This window comes from Grammomys surdaster, unplaced genomic scaffold (genome assembly GCF_004785775.1).
Source record: "Grammomys surdaster isolate TR1022 unplaced genomic scaffold, NIH_TR_1.0 125996, whole genome shotgun sequence".
In the NCBI taxonomy this organism is placed as follows: domain Eukaryota; kingdom Metazoa; phylum Chordata; class Mammalia; order Rodentia; family Muridae; genus Grammomys; species Grammomys surdaster.
In genome coordinates, this window is record NW_021620812.1 from 1,718,584 (window position 1) to 1,737,773 (window position 19,190).

The 19,190-nt window shown below is 39.7% G+C and overlaps 1 protein-coding gene across 2 annotated transcripts; it reads right to left on the reverse strand.

The window, feature by feature from the left end:
* Nucleotides 1–6,931: 6,931 nt before the first annotated feature.
* On the reverse strand, nucleotides 6,932–18,301 carry Ifi44l (interferon induced protein 44 like). 2 transcript variants are annotated; one of them, XM_028754310.1, is made up of 9 exons: nucleotides 18,086–18,301; nucleotides 15,836–15,976; nucleotides 14,673–15,157; nucleotides 13,971–14,019; nucleotides 13,043–13,238; nucleotides 12,202–12,354; nucleotides 10,464–10,635; nucleotides 8,448–8,548; nucleotides 6,932–8,017 (listed from the first exon to the last, which is right to left on the reverse strand). In XM_028754310.1, the coding sequence occupies exons 2-9, from the start codon at nucleotides 15,868–15,870 to the stop codon at nucleotides 7,823–7,825; spliced, it is 1,386 nt and encodes a 461-aa protein (XP_028610143.1). In that variant the 5' UTR covers nucleotides 15,871–15,976; nucleotides 18,086–18,301; the 3' UTR covers nucleotides 6,932–7,822. The 2 variants fall into 2 exon arrangements, with proteins under 2 accessions (XP_028610143.1, XP_028610142.1); XM_028754309.1 differs by lacking the exon at nucleotides 18,086–18,301 and adding an exon at nucleotides 17,809–17,933 and having other exon boundaries at nucleotides 7,904–12,354.
* Nucleotides 18,302–19,190: the final 889 nt, after the last annotated feature.

Sequence of the window (19,190 nt, forward strand, 5' to 3'; positions counted from 1 at the left end):
GAACTGTTCTAGAGAGCCAATGTTAAAGCTTTACAAGGTGGAACCTAGCTAAAGAAAGTAAATTTCTGGGTCTGGGATGGGCAGAGGTGGACATAGATGGTTCAGATCAACCCTGATAGATACCTACCTGAGCTTTCTGCTTTCTGATTGTGAAAATGTAAGGTTCCGGGAGCTGTACCCGGCTTGGTGGGGGGAGAAGGTGATCTTATTTCTTCTCCTCTGGTCGGTCGGTTCTTCTTGAGGCAGCCAAGGGGGATAGGAATTGGAAGAGCGTCGGCGAGGGGTAAGACTTGGTCTTACGAGATTTGGGGTAATATCTTATGAGATATTTAGGGTTGCTGTTTAATAAAATCTTTCTTATCTACATTACTAAAGTTTACTTACTAGGCTACTGTAGCTGACCTGCTATCTGTTTGATCCTCTGAGGTCAGAAACTGCAGTTTCTGGCCACTAACACCTCCGCCCAGGGACAGCAGAGAATTAAGAAATGCCTTTGATCTGTCTCTGTAGGCGCTGCCAGGCTCTAACTTAGGTCTGTTGGTTTGAGGTCGCAGGAAGAAAAGACACTTAAAGAAGTTATTTTAGTTTATTGCTAGTTTCCTATCTAAGGGGGGAAATGGGAAAGTCCTAAGTGGAAAAAGGAAAAAATTCTAACAAAGGAAAAATTCTAAGTAGAGAGATTCTAAGCAGGGAAGAAGGGAGAAGAGGAGAGGGAGAGAGAGAGAGAGAGAGAGAGAGAGAGAGAGAGAGAGAGAGAGAGAGAGAGAGAGAGAGGTGAAGTGAGGAAGAAAAAGTGAGGAGAAGTGAAGACACACCTAACGGACGTCCCTTTGTCTTATACATCATTCAGAGTACCTGATCACATGTTACAAAGTTCATCACAAGTTCACAACAAAATTCAAATCATAAATTGAAATAGAAGTTTACAATCGAGAATGTTTACATGCATATCCATTAGGAGTAATTATCTGACTAAACATCCATCACCTGTCTAGCTCCACAGGTTCACCAAAGGTTTAAAACTATAACTAAGAAATTAGTGAAGTTTTGTATAGATAAACCCAAGCAATATTTTTTCTTCTGTCCTAGCACCTATAATAAATCGTGAGTTCCCTTTAGTGACCCTTGGTTAATTGTTTTACAACCACCTTGGAATGTGCTCTGAGTAGGAGAGAGTCTGGTTACTATCTAAGTGCTGTTAACTGATGACACTTCGGAGACTGGCAAAGTTCTCATGGCAGTTTTGACTATCAGAAAAGGACTTAATAGCAGTCCCACTATAAAAGAGCTTAATAATCATTGATGTAATTTTAGAAATTCTTATAGGATCATCATTAAGACTTAAGAAGTCGTCTATTTGTCTATATAGCAACACTACAAGACAGTACATCTTCGTGGATCTGCAGAGTTCTGCTCCAAAGGGGAGTGCTATTGCTTAGTGATTGTTATATATGTTTAATAATAATAGGAAAAGCATATTAATAGCAGGATCTTTCCTAAAATATGTCCAACATAGCCTTTCTAAATGTGGCACACTTGTCGCAGATAATAATCCGAGGCAAGCATTTCAGGATGATCAACTGCTAATTATTAGCTTGTCCTATTATGGCTTCTGACAATAAGGAGTCTCCATAGATAGAAGCTCTATTGTACTTTCTCCACCAAGATGACTTTTACCCTCTAAAAGTGTAATTCAAGAACCTTTCCTCTCTTACATGCTACTTACCAAGTATCTGGTCACAGAAATGGGGAAATTGACTAATTACTATCTCTATTTTTGAGGACTTCTTCAAAGACTCATATTTACCAACAGAATTTAACCTGTGTATGGCAGGCATCTGTTTGTTCAATAATAGATCTAGAAATCTTAGATTTCAAAAAATGACAGTCAAACTGAAATAAATAAGATTTCTCTTTTCACTAAATGCATAGTAGAAAGGGGAAATGGAAAATGTCCATTCGTTGGTGGTTTTCTTGCTTCAGATGAACAATTTTCCAGGGGGCTGGAGTCCTGGACAATCATGTGAGTAATATTATGTAGACTTAATAGGTTATATCTAGAAGTCTGTCTGTCTGTCTGCCTGTCTGTCTGTCTCTCTCTCTCTCTCTCTCTCTCTCTCTCTCTCTGTGTGTGTGTGTGTGTGTGTGTGTGTGTGTGTGTGTGTGTGTGTCTGTGTCTGTGTCTGTGTCTGTGTCTGTGTCTGTGTGTCTGTATGTATGCGTATAATATCAATTAATGAAAAGAAGGTATTGCATTTGAGAAAGAGCAAGTGGGAAGATATGGAGTGAGGAAAAGGAAGGAAGAAATGATGCAACTATGTTACAGTCTCAAAAAGAAATGAGAAAAATGGCCATCAGTAACATTTTGACCATTGGCTTCCAGGTCCTTTGTCTCCTGCTCTTAAAGAATGAGTGTCACACACCACAGGACGGTGAATCTTAGAAAGTGGTTAATGGCAGACTTATAGGTGAGAACTTAAGAGATATTAAGAAAAGCAGGCTCCTATGATAGAGTGCTTTCAAGGTTCCCATTAGGCTGTGCTCAGTTGAGGTGTGGTCCATTTTCTACCCATGAGTTATTGGGTCCCCCATCCTCATGTCTGGGTTAGAGTCTTGGTCACACTCAATGCATATGGTTCATGAAGCCATGATTACGATGTTCCTATGTAAAGGGAGAAGAAATCAAACCAGAAACCAGAACATGAACCAGTGACCCCCCCCAAGCATGTTTGTTAGTTCTGGCCCCTGGCTAGGAGTAAGCTAATCATATACCAACGGACATTTACAGCGCCTGCCTGAAAGAACAAGTAAAATTGTTCTTCAGTTATTCTAATAACTTAGGTAGCCTGTACTCATTTTCAAATGAAAAAAAAAATTCTCAATGAACCAGTACCTTCAAGAATCTTGTATTTCCTGTTGTGGTTGATGGCACACATCTAAAATCCTAACCTGGGGAACCTGAGAAGAAGGATAATGATTTTAAGGCCAGCCTGAACAACAAAGAAAGAAAACTAAAGGATGAAATTGATATATACATTCTTTGAACCTGAAGAAGACATAAATGTTCCATATAAGCTTAATTATTGATAAATTCCACCTGGATTTAAAGTCCCCAGTTTGGATCTGCCAGTTTTCGTAGTGGGAAGCACTAACCCTGTACATTAGTAGTATTTTCCATCTGTATATACAGAGATGTATTTCAATAGGTCAAATTGTTAGCCTTATCTAACTCTCAAGACAGGAGTATATCTTTCTGTTATATAATCTATAGACAACAGAGAGGTTATTGTAAGATCACTGTGAGATCTTTGATCAGCATAGTTCTTGAGTAGTGACGTCAGCATCAGACTGAGATGATCCTAACAGATTGAGGGTTGTCTGCTCATCTCTGAAACATGTGGAGCCAGCTTGGCACCCCAAACAAGCTTTTTCCTTATAACTATGTGGCAGAACCTTCCCCTAATAAATAAAGATTTCAAGGAACCAATCATTAGTTGAGAAGGAGGCATGACTTAAGGATCAGAGAGAGGAAGAGGGGAGGCAGGAAAGAGGTACTTCCTCTTGGACAGGAGAGAGCATGGAGACATAATGTAGGTAATAAGAGGTCATCAGTTCAGGTGGCGGATCCAACGGGATGCGCCACCAGAGGATTTATAACTTAAGTAGCTTACAAAATTAGGATGCTAGTTTCTGCTCCCAGAGATTGTGTTGCCTGTTGATGCTAAACTAAGATTGTGTAGTGTTTTCCTTCACATAGAGACTCAGCTGGGTTCCAGAGAAAGGTATGGTAGCATACTAGGCAGCCACAGGAGTTTGGAAGTGTGGGGCATGCATGGCAGTGCCCCGCCCACCATGGGAACTTAGCAAGCTGAGTGGAGAGATTTCAGAGCTCTGAGTCAGAAAGTCTGCAGGGCTGAGAACAGGCCAGCCTGCCAGCCATGCCGGCAGTAGCATGGGTTACCTTTTAAATATTTCATTCAACATAACTAATTCTAGACCCACTTTGTACTAATGACTAAAGCAACAAGTCATAATCTGTTAGACTTCTGTTTTTTAAAGAACACGTAGGCTTATACACTATGATTCACATACTCTTGGTATCACATGGAAGATGCTAGATGAGTTTGCAAAGTGTTGTCATATACTTTAGAAACCATTACTTTGTAATGTAAAAGTCTCCCTTCACCAACTTGGCTCAAGGGCTCTAGCACCAACACTCCATCAGTCCGCTCACCATCCCACTGCCTCACACAATACTCATGCCTTGTTTATTGAACCATTTAATACACTTCTTTGTCAAGAAAGAATTCAATGACATTAGCTACACACCTTGCTGAATGCTAAATTATATAAAGTTCCAAAATCCCCGAAGTTTCTAGAATGTACCAAATGGTAAGTCCCACTACTCTTCAGTGCCCCTGAGAAACATTTGAAGAGTCAGCAAGTCAAGAAAAGCCCCCTCCTATGTAGAAGTTTCAGCCTTCTTGAGTCCTGCTCTTGCCAGCCTTTCCCTGTGTAAATTTCAACTTCACATTTAATTCCATGAGACATGTATGTTTATAAACCATTACTGGACATGTTGATTTTTTTTGAGCAGTAGACTTGGCCGCAAGGCTTTTACTCCCAAAGTGTATGCATGTTCCAATGGACAGTTCTTCCATGTCTTGCTCCCTTGGCTATTACACACTCACCCTCCTTCTAGGGTCTATATCTCCTTCATAAGGTTACTCTCTGCTATGTCTTTATACAAAATGAGGACTTGTCACCTGCACAGACAGTCTCTTCCTAACACCAATAGTAAAGTTATGGTCAGTGTGGAGACTGGTGACTCTTCAGCCATTTTCAGTCTCTCTCAAGTATCGATGTCCATGCCTCGCTTGTCTCTAGGTTACGTGCAAGAAGGCCCACCTGATGTTTCTATCTGCACTTTCCACATCCAGTCACAGCTACACTGGCTGCTACTCAAATCCTGTTCTCCATATCTACCTCTGTCTTTACCATCAATTTCCTTTGTTACTCAGCTTCTAGATCTTCCTTTAAACTCTCCATCTTCCCCCACCCCCTTGACACGTGAGGCAGTCAGGAGAGCTGGCCTCAGACTCATGAAAGGCAAACAGCTGACTCTGTTCCTAGATGCTACAGCACTTGGGAGAGCAGGCCCTGCACCTTCACTAGCTGTAGCACTTGGGAGAGTGGGCTCTGCATCTCACCTGGGCAACAAGTGAGCAAGCCCTGAGGATGTGAGAACAGGAGAGCCCTTTGAAGGCTTTAGCATTTAGAATAGTGGGTCACATGCCTTGGCCGGGCAGCACAGTGAAGCTGGCTCTGGAGGCATGGGTGTAGGTGAGAGCATGAGAACCAGAAAGTTGACCCTGCCTCCTGCTGGTGGCAGCATTGGGTGCCTAACTGGAGCAGTGCTGGGGATCTTGCCCTGGTGGTATGTAAAAGGGAGAGCCAGTGCACTGACCAGCTGGCTGCCACCTAGGTCCAGATTCGGGGCTCTGAGTTGGCCCACCCTGAAATATATATCATCTGCAAAATGGTTGGGACTCATGAAAGGTCCAGTCCTGCAGTTCTAAAGCAGCAGGATCTCAATGACACAGAGCAGTAATGGGATGACAGAGAGGAGCCCTGATGAGGGTCCAATATTGATGGTGTCACAAAAGCCAGAGATTTCAAACCAGACCAATGCCTCATTGCAATAAACATTTGCAAGTGAAGATGTGTGGACAGAGGGATATACGGTGGGACACTCCATAACATAACACAGTGTCCTCAATGAGATGTTTTCTATGCTTTGTTTTTTGTTTGTTTGTGTGTTTTATATCTTGGGGCAGGGTGGTGGAGGGCAAAAGGGTGAAGGGTGGATATGAAGGGAGGATGGAGAAGAGCAGGACTTGAGTGCATGATATGAAACTCAAAAGGAATTCATAAAATGTTTAAAAAAACCCTATGTCTTCATGGCATTATGGCTTGATGAACATTCGCAAGAACACAACTTCCCTTAAAACATTATGTTAACAAAAACTATTTCCTTATAACTATCCTGAAGGAATTCTTGTCCTCTTAGTAACACAGAAGAAATAGTAATCTGGTTGAAAGTAAGTGACATTATCAGGATACAAGAACCTATTGAACCAAAACATATTTTTAAAAGGAGAATTAAGGGACCAGAGAGATATCTCATCTGTTAAGAGTGTATATTGCCTTTGCAAAGGACACTTTCAGTTCCCTGCACAGACATCAGATGGTTCGTGACCCCTGTTTAAGTTCAGAAGGATCTGACATCTCTTTTCTCCATATATACCTGTACTCATGTGCACATACCAACACAGACACACACATATGCACATAATTAAAAATAATAGATATGAACCAAAATAATGAAATATTAAAAACATTTTTAAAAAATTTGAAGAATTAGGAAGATCTACAAAAACAGCTGAAAAGAATATTATGAGATTTATTTTCCTTTAACAGTAGTTTTAACTTGGACAGATAGCAGGGGGCCTTCAGAATCATTCGGAGGACTTGCATGACAACTTTCCTTGGTGACCTGTAAGATTTCATCTCTCAATATTTCCACTGTGGAAACACAGCTATGATGTTCTGGGATTCAATCGATTAAGAGTATACATGAAGGGACCCATGACTCCAGCCTCATATGTAGCAGAGGATGGCCTTATCTGGCATCAATGGGAGAAGAAGCCCTTGGTCCAGTGAATGCTCCATGCCCCAGTGGAGGGGAGTGCCAGGGTGGTGAGGTGTGAGTGGGTAAGTGGATAGGGGAGCACCCTCATAGAAGCAGGGGGAGGGGGAGGGGATAGGAGGTTTGCGGAGGGGAAACCGGGAAAGGAGATAACACTTGAAATGTAAATAAATAAAATATCCAATACAAAAAATAAAAATAAAAAATAAAATCAAGCATGGAAACATTCAGGAAGAAACTTTATTTTGTGAAATTAAAACGTTAATATAATTAATCAAGTTATTAACAGATATTAGCTTTCCTCAATACATTTAAATTTGTTTAGAGACATTCAGGCTTTCAATCAGAGACAAGTGAAATCCTCTCCACCCTTCATTTCCTTTTCCTTTTTTCCTCATCTCACTCTGTGTCTTCCCATCCACATGGAGTAGATATGGAAGTAAATATCATCGAGTTAGAGAAAGTGATAGAGAGGAGTTATCGTGAGTACCCTTAACGCTTACTAGAGCTTGTGACGAGCTCTGGGACTACACGGCAAATCCTGTTTCCCGAGAACTCGTTCTCTATTTGGAATAGCAGACATCTACATCATTTTCTAACTGCTGTGCAATCATGAGGGCACATAGAGTTGCTTAATGTGCTGGAGAAGCAAAAGCAAAGCCAAGTTCGTCTTCCCTAAGGAGCTTAGAAAGGCACACACATCAGATGGTTCGTGAGCTCCTGTTTCAGTTCCGGGGGGATCTGACACTTCTGTTCTTCACATGTAAAACTGTAGATGGTGTGGGCATATGGGAGCCCATTTGTCCTAGGACATCTCTCTTCTTTTCACTTCTCAGGGTTCGCCTTCATTTTTGATATGTGACTCATTGTTGAAGGACAGGAAACATTAACAAAGGTTTTCGGCAGAGTGCCTCTCCTTGGAGCAGTCAGGCTTAAGCTAAAATCAGGGACACTAATGTCACAGGAGCATGTACCAATCCTCAAATTGCTCCAAAACAAGACAAGCAAAAGCAGAAATTAGCACATATTGCAATACATGTCAGGGCTAGGAAAATGGTCCCCAAACACCCCACCGAACTGCATACAGCTGAGGGTTTCACAAAAGACAGTGCTTTAGAAAGGATCCAGGTGACCAGTGTCCTCGAGAGGCAAGTCTGCTAAGGCATCATCGGCAGCCCTCAACATCTGCCTGAGTGCAGCAAAGATCAGAACGTCCTTAATAGGCTCCAAGCTTCGCTCTGAAGCATAATTGCTGACCATCAAGATGTTAGCTACAGGAATATTCAGCATGTTTTGAACATTCTGTACCTGTGGAAAATGTTTTTAAGATACATTTTATGTAAAAAAATATATTCATGAAGCATACATATGTATACATATGAAGAACATACTAGAAATTTAACGGAATATTAAGTAAACTAATGGTAGAAACTGAAATGGTAATGGATTGATAAATCCTCTTCATAACGGAATTATAATATGGATAATTATGGTTGTAAAGCAAAATATAAGCTGGACTGAACTGAGCAACTAATCCAGTTATTTGTACTAATGACTGAACTCAAGGCTTCAAACACACTTGACCTAATTCTCATTTCACATATGAACAATCATGTGTGCGCACACAAATGCACGCACACGCACAGACAGTAAACTTGGGGACAGAGAGAAGACAGTGATCGAGCATATAGCTTTGACTCTATCCCTGTATCATCTGGTTATAAGTACCATGTTTTACCTGGCTTAGAGAAGTCACACTTTCCGCCATGTTTGCAAAATTGTCATCAAGAACTTCATCATAGTCCTTCACATTTGTAAGCAAGGCTACATGTCCTATACCTGAGTCAAACAGACGTCATTATTATAGGAATGTGGCAAGATAGTTTGTAAATGTATGTATAAACACTGTTCTCTGAAAAGTTGGATGTGAACTGTTCCCAATAATCTCAGTAATGAGCAAGACCTCTTCCAAAGCTTATTTCCTCCCAACAGGAGAGCTTATTTTGAGATCTATCTAAACTCACAGTAAATCTGAAAACCTGGTTTGCTCTTAAAGTGAGAAATATGGCTAGTGCACTATTGAACTAAAGAGTCGATTAGGTAAAGCAAATCAAGACTGTGATAATATATTTTTATATAACTATTACAGATGTTAATTTTTAATAATGACAACAACAATATCAAATTTTAAAATGAATACAGAAAACCTGGATTGGACATAAAGCCCTAATTAGAAAGTAACATGGTGTCATTTCTCTGTTTAGCATTTTGGTGATTTTTTTTAAATTAATATATACTTTTTTCATGACATGGAAGTCTTACCCTTAGGGAACTACGCTCCCTAGGAAAAAAAAAAAAAAACCTAAAGCACTAATGTTCAGAAACATTTTTTGTAATATCTAAAACCTAGACAATGGGTAAACACATCCTGGTATACCTATACCAGGGAATATTACTCAACAAGCAAAGAGTAAAACAGTCACTACATAGAAGAAGGTCTGACATGGACTTGAAAGGCCATTAGTTAGGCTAAGTTAAAACAGCCATTCTCAAAAATGTGGCCTATGAATTATTCTATTTATACAATATTCTCAAATGAAGACATAACCATAAAGATGTGGTCACAGTAGTTAAGGATGGTGAACGGTCAGAGTGTAATCTTTGTAGGGATGAGATGTTTCTGTGTATCCTGGGTTGTAGACATAGCTATGTATTCATGAATTGCTAAGTGATAAAACAGTGTAACAGTTCCAGCTTCCTGGTTTTAATCTTATTAGCTAATTCCTGTGAGAAGGTGAGTCCCTTTAAAAACCACAAGTCGGGACCCGGGTAGCCTGTGCGCATCATACCTAAGTCTTATTGTGACTACTGTGTTACATATCCCACCATTCTCCGTCTGTGAGGAAGACACACTGCAGTGGCTGTGGTCGGAAACACAAAGAGAATGTAAAAGACTATTACCATAAATGGATGGAAGAGCAGGCCCAGAGCCTGACTGACAAAACAACGGCTGCGTTTCAACAAGGAAAGATCCCTCCGGCTCCATTCTCTGTTCCTCCGCCTGCAGGAGCTATGATCCCACCTCCTCCAAATCTCCAGGGTCTTTCTCAGCCTGGCATGATGCCTGCACCCCACATGGGAGGCCCTCCCATGATGCCAATGATGGGCTCCTCTCTTTTTGGGATGATGTTCCTGGGATGAGACCACCCATGGGAGGCCACCTGCCCATGATGTCTGAGCCTCCCATGATGAGACCCCCTGCCCGCCCTATGATGGTGCCCACGCGGCCCGGCATGACCCTGCCAGACAGATAAAAGCGGAAGCACTCTTCATCATTTTGTATTTCTTGTTCTGTTTCACCAGGAGATCTTAGTGCTGACCGGGAGTGTTTACTAGATGCATGTCAAGGAACTTCCTTCCTAACAGAGAGAATACTTTTGGAGGGAGAAGTGATACAAAAGGGGCAGTTTTCACTTACATTGTGAAACATGAAAATAAAATGGTAAGCTATTTTAGTTAAAAAAAAAACATAAAACAAAACAAAAAAAAACCACAAGAGGATTATACAAATGAAACCTATAGGCAGCCTAGGCCTTCAGTTATGAGGGCTAGACAAGTTTTTCAGTGGTCCAATCTCTGCTTGCCACCGACTTGGGGCTCAGGACATTTGCCAAAGGTTACAGAGCATATGGCTCTTCACTACTTCCTTTGTAACTCCCTAGGAAATTGTAATCATTTATACAACGAGATTTACCACAGTCTACTACATCTTTGCGGATCTTTTTCAGCTTGGCCACCATTTTATCAGAGAGTGTATTAACAGATCTGATGTCTAGGACAAAAGCCACGCAGTGAATCCTGCCCTTCAGAGGTGCAGAGGCGGCGGAAGTGAAGTGCTTCGGCTTAATAGGCTTACATGGGTTGAACTGTACAGAAACAGAAGTTGATACTCACTTTGCAGAGCCTCTGCTTAATTTGTACAGCAGAAAGCACAGCCACTCCATCTCCTCTTTCCCCAGTCTTCTTCCCTGATTGCTTAGGAAAACCTTCCTCTAAGCATAGGTACCAAAATCTCACTCAGCAGAGCTTTCTCACAGACAGCTGGCTTTATTGTTACGGTAAAATTGTTAACTAACCACTGTAATCATTAAAGGAAAATGCAAAGAATACTTTTAAAATTCAACTCAAATCTCCAGTATCCAGAAGCAAATACCATTAAGATTTTGCTAAGCATCATTTAAGGTTCCTCTTTGAGAATTTTGCACACTTAAATGGACTCATGGATGGAAAGGGGCAGACAGAGAGGACAGAATGAATGACATTTAAATTTAAAGACTAGGAGACCTTCTTATTTTTTTCAAGGCAAAATAAGGTGAAGTAAAATGAAAGAAATATCAACTTCCAAGTTAGCATGTCCTTACCACAATCAAGATAGATTGCAAAATATAGAAACATTTAAGTATGTACTGTGTGTGTGTGCGTGTGTGTGTGTGTTCAATGTTGGACTGAATTTACTTGCTCCTTGCTATGAAACCTGAGGGCCTTAGTGATATGACTCTCCCATCTTTCTGCTTTTTTTTTCCCTCCCTGTAATTTTGTAATTCCTTGACCTAACTAGACTGTGAGTCTCTCGAAAATAATGCCTGTGCTTTTAACTGTGAATTTTTTTCAGTGATTCTTTTCGTATCTAGAACAAATTATATTTTTAATAAATAATTTTAAATGAATGAAGGATCACATAATCAAGCTTTTTAATGAAGCTCAACTGAGAGGGAAAAAAAGAACCAGTGTCTAGAAATGGAAGCCGATTCCACTATATTCCACACCTAAAAGTAAGGCACTAAACGGTTAACTCTATAAGCACTTACAATGTATTACTATTGTTCTCAGATGTTCTAGGACATGGGCCATGACATTCTTAAATTTCATACATTTAAAATCTAAGGCTTAGAAAAACCATTACGTAACTTCCTTCACGGCTACCCACTTATACAGATCCTGGCATGAGGTAGTATTGCCCCACTCTTATGGCATACCTCAACAAAGGGTGAAACTAACATCTTCTCTACACTTAAACATACAGACAATTAAACTACCACTGGTTTAACTACTTAAATGACTTCTTCTCATGGTTGACATTATGAAAAGAGCCATGCAAACAGAACCATCCTGTGAACCTCTCCTGGAATTTAGATACGTCGATTCCTGCCTTTTAGTTTTATTTCTCAATGGCACAGAACATGAGGACCATCTCTTTACTTTTCTCTCATGAGTAGACACACACACACAGACACACACAGAGACACACACACACAGACACACACACAGACACACACACACAGACACACACACACAGACACACACACACAGACACACACACTCATAAAGTGGGGTAGTACTAATGTTGGAATCACATGTGGCAGCCCAAATGGTCTTGTGGAGTAAAAAGCAATGAAACAATTTACACCGTCTTGGGATGGAGGACATCTTACCTGATACCTGTCTGGTACACAGCCTTTTAAGATGTGAGGAATGTCATCCATGCACAGCCCTGCTTCCTCCCCTTCCTCTAGCCCCATTGAGTCACACAGCATAAATGGGAGTGTTTCCCCGCTTTTTCCATCTTTAATAGAATAAACCCTGTACTGTAAAAAATAAAATACTGAGTTAAAGTATATTTGTTAGCTTTCAAAACAAGAGTGAAACAGAAAATTTGCTGATGTTTTAATATAGTGAGTGGCCTGGGACCAGCAGGATCCTCCTACCTCAGCCTCAAAGTGGGGGAGTTAAGGCATGAGAGACTAATTAGTCACATTCGGTACAGGAGATGCTCTAACACTGCACTCTACGAGAAAGTTCAGAACCCATCTATGACATCACCAGAGTTCAGACATTGAAGCATCTCAGTTAACGCTTAAGAGATTTGATGTTTTATAGCATCTTGCCTTGACTTTGCAGACTATGCTGACACATTGAATAAATCTACATCAAGAAACAAGATGCAACTTGTGAACATGTTAGAAACGTTTTGAGCTCTTGAATACAGTACCAATGACAAAGAGATGCTACAGTCTTATAGTGTGTTTGCAACAACTACGAAAAGGTGTTTTCATATAATCAATTCTTGGGTCTATAAAAACAAAAGGCTTCTCTGGATAATATTATTGAATGGAGATAATTCTTATGCAATATTTCTACTTTATTTAATTACTTAGCATCTAATTGTAGATTACGAAGAAGGTTATGTGTAAGAGAAAATTACAAAGAAGTAATCAAATACATACAGTATAATGTGCAAAATCACCAACTTTCACAAATCCTTAGGTAACCTACCTGCTTGGTGATGCTGCTTTCGTCAGACCCTACAATGGCTTGACGAGTTAGGTGACCTTGGAAAGCAGACTTCACTGAGTTGATAAAGCTGGACTTTCCTGAACCTACTGGGCCCACCAAGAGAATGCAAACTTCTGAAACCAAGTCCTCGTAAGGCCTGTAGGCTTTGAGAGCAGAGAGTAGTTTTCCTCGGTGCCTGTTTAGAATGCAGAAATTAAACAGCAGATCTTTTACAAAGCACTACAATTACCTTAGAGCTTCCATTTCTTCCACTTTAGGGATGGGTTTAGTTACACTCTTCTTTTGATAGTAGCTTTATAATATATTATGTATAACACCGTAAACATCCCAGATTATATATTTTACACTTAGATATATTGTATTTACATAGCAGAATGATATCTTAACCTGTAACAAGCCATTGTTAACTTTATTTTTAGTTATAATTTCCAATATAAACTTCATATTCTTTTTACTGGATATTTTATTTATTTATATTTCAGATATTACCCCCTTCCCCCATTTCCCCTTCTTAGAATCTTCCTATCCCATCCCCCCTCCTCCTTTTTTCTTTTATACCATTTTAATTACATGTAAGTATTAAGGTCAGTTGTAGGTTGAGGAACTAGCAATACAATAGATGCAAATAGTCAAGGAATACACTAAACACAAATTTTAGAGAGATATTAACACTGAAAGTAAGTGATTGTTTGGAATAAAAATATATTAAAGAGAAATAAAAATATATTTGCATATATAAATTAGAAAGGGGTGTTTTTTAAATTAACTGGAATATTATCTGTCAACAACAACTATTATCAATCCAAGTAATTTGATATTTTTAATTTTTCTCGCTAGTTCATTGTCAGCATTTAATGCAATTAATCTTGATAAAATGAGTAACAGGTAGGTCAAGAACATATCTTACTCTTTGGCGGTCACCATCTTCTTTATGAAGCCTGGATTTTTCTTGATGCCTACAGAAAATAAGCACATCACAGTAAGTTCCTTGACTTGTTTGGCTGTTCGTGATCAAGTCTCTCTCCTAAACAGGGCTGGTCTGCTTGTTTAATCTTGGCCTTTTCAACTCAGAGTTCAGGTTGGCAGCATCCTGGGAGGAAGAGGAGAAAAGACAGATCTCTGCAATTGTATAATCCGTTTCACCCTCCTGGTCTCTCTGCTGTCTCCCTCCCTCCTTCTCTCCCTCCTGCTCCTCTCTCCTGTCTCCCCTGCATCTCCTGCTCTGTCTTTCTGTTTTAAAGGAATAAGAGTTTATTTTGGAGACATTTTGAGTTACCATGACCAGAGAATACAGATTTATATTACCTCAAATTCCATGTTCCAGTGTGGAAGCATTCTTACAGCACTTTTATAGTTTTACAGAACAAAGAGAGGTATAAGTTAATGCACATTTAAAACGTATCTGTGGGTACAGCAGGAGGGCAGATGAAGCACGGCAAAATCTGTCTTTACATGTGTACATCTTAACTCTCTTTGCTTTGTAGTCTGTAGTCCTCAGTCCTCAGTGCACAACAGATGCATCACTCCCTTGCCCTTACACACCAATGATAACACCATAACTGCAAACGCTAGAACCCAACGCAAAAGCGGATTATCCTTTTGTACATACCATCGACTCGAAAAATTTCACATGCCCAATATTCAGGCTTATAGTTAGGATTCAGTTCTAGTTCCTTTATTGTTGCATCATTTAGATAAAGTCTGCTGTATTCTCTAAAATTCAAAGTGAGTGACAAACTTTTGGGTGAGAACATACGCAGACTTGTAGAATCAAGTGTTACTCGTGTGTTCAAAAATAAAGCTGATATTCCATAGTTATTATTCCTTTTTAATGAAAACCAAGTACAAGTACATGGCTTTTCAGAGTCTAAACTGGGAAAATCCTCCAGCATAAAAACACCCACAATCACATCTTCCTTCAGAAATACTGTCATTGTGGATCCCTGAAGAGAACATTTGTTAGTCATCTCGACAGAGCAATGTTTATGAACACTAGACTGATAAAGAAGGGTCAAAGATGCGTTCCCAAGAAGCCTTTCCAGAATCTTTTCTTCTATCCATGTCAATCTGGTTGTCACTTCCATGTTCCTGTAACTGATAGAAAAACAAATACAAGTTGAGTGACTAGCAAAATATAGCAGTTTAAAGTACAAGCTTCTGTTGAGTTCCAGTGAGTTCTATTGACCTCTGACCCAATAAAAACACATTAGGAATTTGAAGCCTATAATATTCTATGTAGAAATGGAGGGATAGCAATTATATATGAAAAATAAATATTTTTGAAATGATAACTAGCATTAAATTTAAGCATTGGGCTGGGAATAATGGCACACTCCTTTAATCCCGACATGCAGGAGACAGAAGTAAGTAGATTTCTGAGTATAAGGCAAATCTGATCTACATAGACAGTGATTTCCAATCCACCCTCATCTACATAGATAGTGAGTTCCATTCCAGCCAGAATTATACAGGGAAAGTGTAAGAATGCAATTTCAAGTCTCGGCTTGAACTTAAAATTAAAAGACCCTTAAGCCTGAGTTTCGGTTTACACTCAAATATTAGCTGCCCCCTAGGCACATCCCAGGAGGAGCACATTCCAAAGACTCAAACAAACATTCCAAGAAAAGGGACCCAAGATAAGAGTTTATCAGGGAGATGAGCCCTTAATACAAGTACATCTGGGTAAACAGAAGCCACTTAAGCTAATCCTCTTTGTGATAAAAGATAAGATGCAAATTTGAGTTACTTAGAACCTGGCTGGGGCCCTCTTACCTGCTCAGAGGAGACAAGAAGGATACTGGTATCATCTTATCCTCAATACACTTTATGTTATTACAATGAATCTGCTGTCTGTGAGTATTTCTGGGGGAGTGCGTCCACTGGTTTGGATCCTTAGACCCAACAAAAGCTTGTCTATAAATAAATAAATAAATAAATAAATAATAAAATTTAACATTGGTTGACAATAAATTCCAGACTAGAGAAAAATACACAATAAAAATTAGTAATCAATAAATATTTTATCTATGATTTGTGGATCACAAAGTCTCTACTGTTGAGATAACCTTTTATACATTGTTTAAATGTGTCTGTTTTATTCAATTGTTAATTCTGGAAGGGGAGAGAGTAAATACTGGCTGGCGGATTCCTTATTGTTTCTATGGCTCATCACCTGCCTTAGTATTTTGTAAATGTCCATCCTTCTTCACCTTCTGATTGACTTAATAAAGATCTGATGACTAATAGCTGGGCAGGAAGTAGAAGGCAGGACTTCTGGACAGAAAGAAGGTCTCTAGGGAAAGAAGATTCCAGAGATTTTCCAGGGACACAGAGGAGGAAGGAATGAATGGAAAGTCATAGACTAGGAACAGTCAGGGTTAATTTGTACAAGCTAGCTGAGAGTCTGCCCAGCTACAGCGCCTATGTTGTTATAAATAAGAAAGTCTCCATGTCATTTTTATAGCTGGAGGGTTCATAAAAAGTCCCATAATATTCAACCCTGATTACTTGATCATCATAGTAATCACAACAGTTATAGGCAATATGTGTTGAAGTTTGATTGTGGTTCACTCATGTGTTTGGAGCTTTGACCTTAATCCAAAAATGACTGATAGAACAATAGACAGGATCTGGTGAGAAATAACTACTTCAGCTTAGAAACTTTCCCTTGAAAGAAACTAAAGTATCGCTCATAGCACTCTAGTCATATTTCATGAGAAAGTTGTTATAAACACCATGTGTCGAAATTCTGAGGAGACCCAGAGAAGACATAAGAACAGACTAGAGGCATACAGGATTTGTCTTATCTTTCAATAGCTTTAATCTTGTTGCACTCAGACAAGTGGGATTTATATGTGGGTTATTGCATGGCATCCTAATTACTGAATTTCTGAAATAAGACACTAAAGATACAAACTATAAAGGAAGATCAAATTGACTTTGAAAACAGATAATTGTCCTATAACAAGAGACAATAAAAACTAGTTAGGGAATAACAATGATCTTCTACAAAGCTATCCTATAGAGGAATAATCGAAACCACAACCACACAGCAAAAAAGTTGTCCAAGAATGTGAAGAGCCAATTCAGAGAGGTGCTGATAAGCACAAAGAAAGGAATAGACATTCTGTAACATGACACTGTCCCTCATACATCTCACACAGGAGTAAACGTCCAGCAGGTCCAATACTTGGCCCAGATACAGAGATTCTAAAGCATTAGTATTAGAGGCTGGAAAGATGGCTCAACAATTAAGAGAACTTGCTACTTTTCTAGAGAACCATGGTTCAGATCCCAGCTCCCTCACAGCTACCTGAAACTCCCATTTTAAGGTGTCTGTTGCCCACTTTTGTCCTCTACTGTATGAATGGGGTACACATATGAGCATTTAGGTATACATTCATAACCATAAGATAAATAAATACTTTAAAAAATGATTGTGACTGTCCTTATGGCCACATAGAGTATCAGCAGAAAGTACAGTCAGGTCTGCACTGTTTATGAATACATGCATTGGCCAGTTAGTTACATTTTGGCACATCTACACAGGTTGACATGAATGGATTAGCTCTATTTTTTTATAAACGTGGGTAAAGGTCAAATAATTTTTTTATTTAAAAAGCAAACTAAGCATGAAAAGCTAAGTCTGGTGTCATCTCTATAAAGCACTACCTTAAAGCATTATCAGAGACGGCACTCAGACACTTTACACAAGGAAGATACACAGAAATAAGGAAGCCAATGACCTGTGCAGACGTCTGTGAACGAAGAGAACAGAGGAGAGACTCAGCGATGGCTTCTACTTTCCGAGGAATACTTTCTCCCAAAGGGAATCTGACTAAATGAAGCAACTCATAGTTAAAACATGATAGAATTATTGGAGATTGTTCTAGAGCTCACTGTCCCTGAAGTTAGCAGTGTACCCATCTACTTTACACAAAGGACAGAAAGGAGCACAGTTCCAGCTTCACCCTGAAGACCAAAGAGAACTCAGCAGATCTGAAGTCCAGTGGAAGTGCTTACCTCCTCCTGCTGCTGCGACAGCGGCTGCAGCGACCAGGAGCCGAGGGAACTAATCTGTAAATCAATTAAGTAAAGAACTCTATTTTTCTGAGTCGTGGAGCAGTTAGAGGATCAAAAGCTCTTTGTTTATCTTTAAGTCCCAGAGTCTCGAAAAAAAGAAACAAAACTGAAACTCCTAACAGGAAATGCTCTGACTTTGCGTTTAGTTGGCTACACGTCAATTGCCCTGATAACTTTCGTTTTCCTCAGTGGAGGAAGCAGAGAATGAGAAAGAGAAAGCCAAGCAAAAAAAAAAAGTATCCTTGAGTCTGACCACATGCGGGCATGTGTGAAATGGCAGCGACTCATGAAAACACCTTAAAAAGTCCTTCCTGTAAGATTGGCCCTGTATCGCTAATGCTTTAATTGTTCTTCCTAGAACAGCCCCATACATGTTAGTAGTTTTGCTTCTTGGAGTTCAAACTCTTGAAAACATCAGTCAAATTAGAAGTTATGTTGAGGGCTTATAGTTTTTCAAAACCTACCTTAATAAGGGTTCTCAAATGTTTCAAGGCCACTCCTAGCCCACCATCCAAAAGTAGGGGAGAAAGGATGGAACATAGGACAATGGGATGTTTAGAAGTAGCTATTTCAATCTTCTCTGTCAGTATACCAGCAGTCCATTTTAGTAGTGTCAGGATACCAAAAGTCCAGTTCAAAATATGTCCCCAAACACAAATCAGCAAAGGGCCAGGATCCAGCAGAAACAAGTATTGCCAGGTGTCTCGAGCAGGGACTCTTATCTACTATGAGCAAGGGGTTTGAATCCCCCGCGGGGAGAGGATCGACAGGTCCTGCTCCACTCAGGGATCGTATACTGGATTTGACTGTGAGATCATCAGCTCCTCGAGAGGGAAGAGAGTACGCCAAGAGACAGAGAGTTTGTGGAATTCAGTTATTTCTTTAATGATAATGCACAGCAAGCAAACACAAACACAAATGCTAAGGTTATTGCTACAACAAGATATTGTCACATTTCCTATAGGTTGCCTCTAACAATATGCACAATTAACACACATAATAAGTTGCTAATAAGTTGCTAATTACCAAAAAATAAGCATAGAAA

What these genes read in the sequence shown, in the direction of transcription:
- Ifi44l (XM_028754310.1), bottom strand. Translation starts at nt 15,870, where the DNA reads ATGATACCAGTATCCTTCTTGTCTCCTCTGAGCAG. An exon ending in TTCTTGTCTCCTCTGAGCAG is followed by an intron (nt 15,158 to 15,835) that starts GTAAGAGGGCCC and finishes TTTTTCTATCAG; the next exon opens with TTACAGGAACATGGAAGTGA. An exon ending in GTGTGACTTCTCTAAGCCAG is followed by an intron (nt 8,018 to 8,447) that starts GTAAAACATGGT and finishes CATTTTCCACAG; the next exon opens with GTACAGAATGTTCAAAACAT.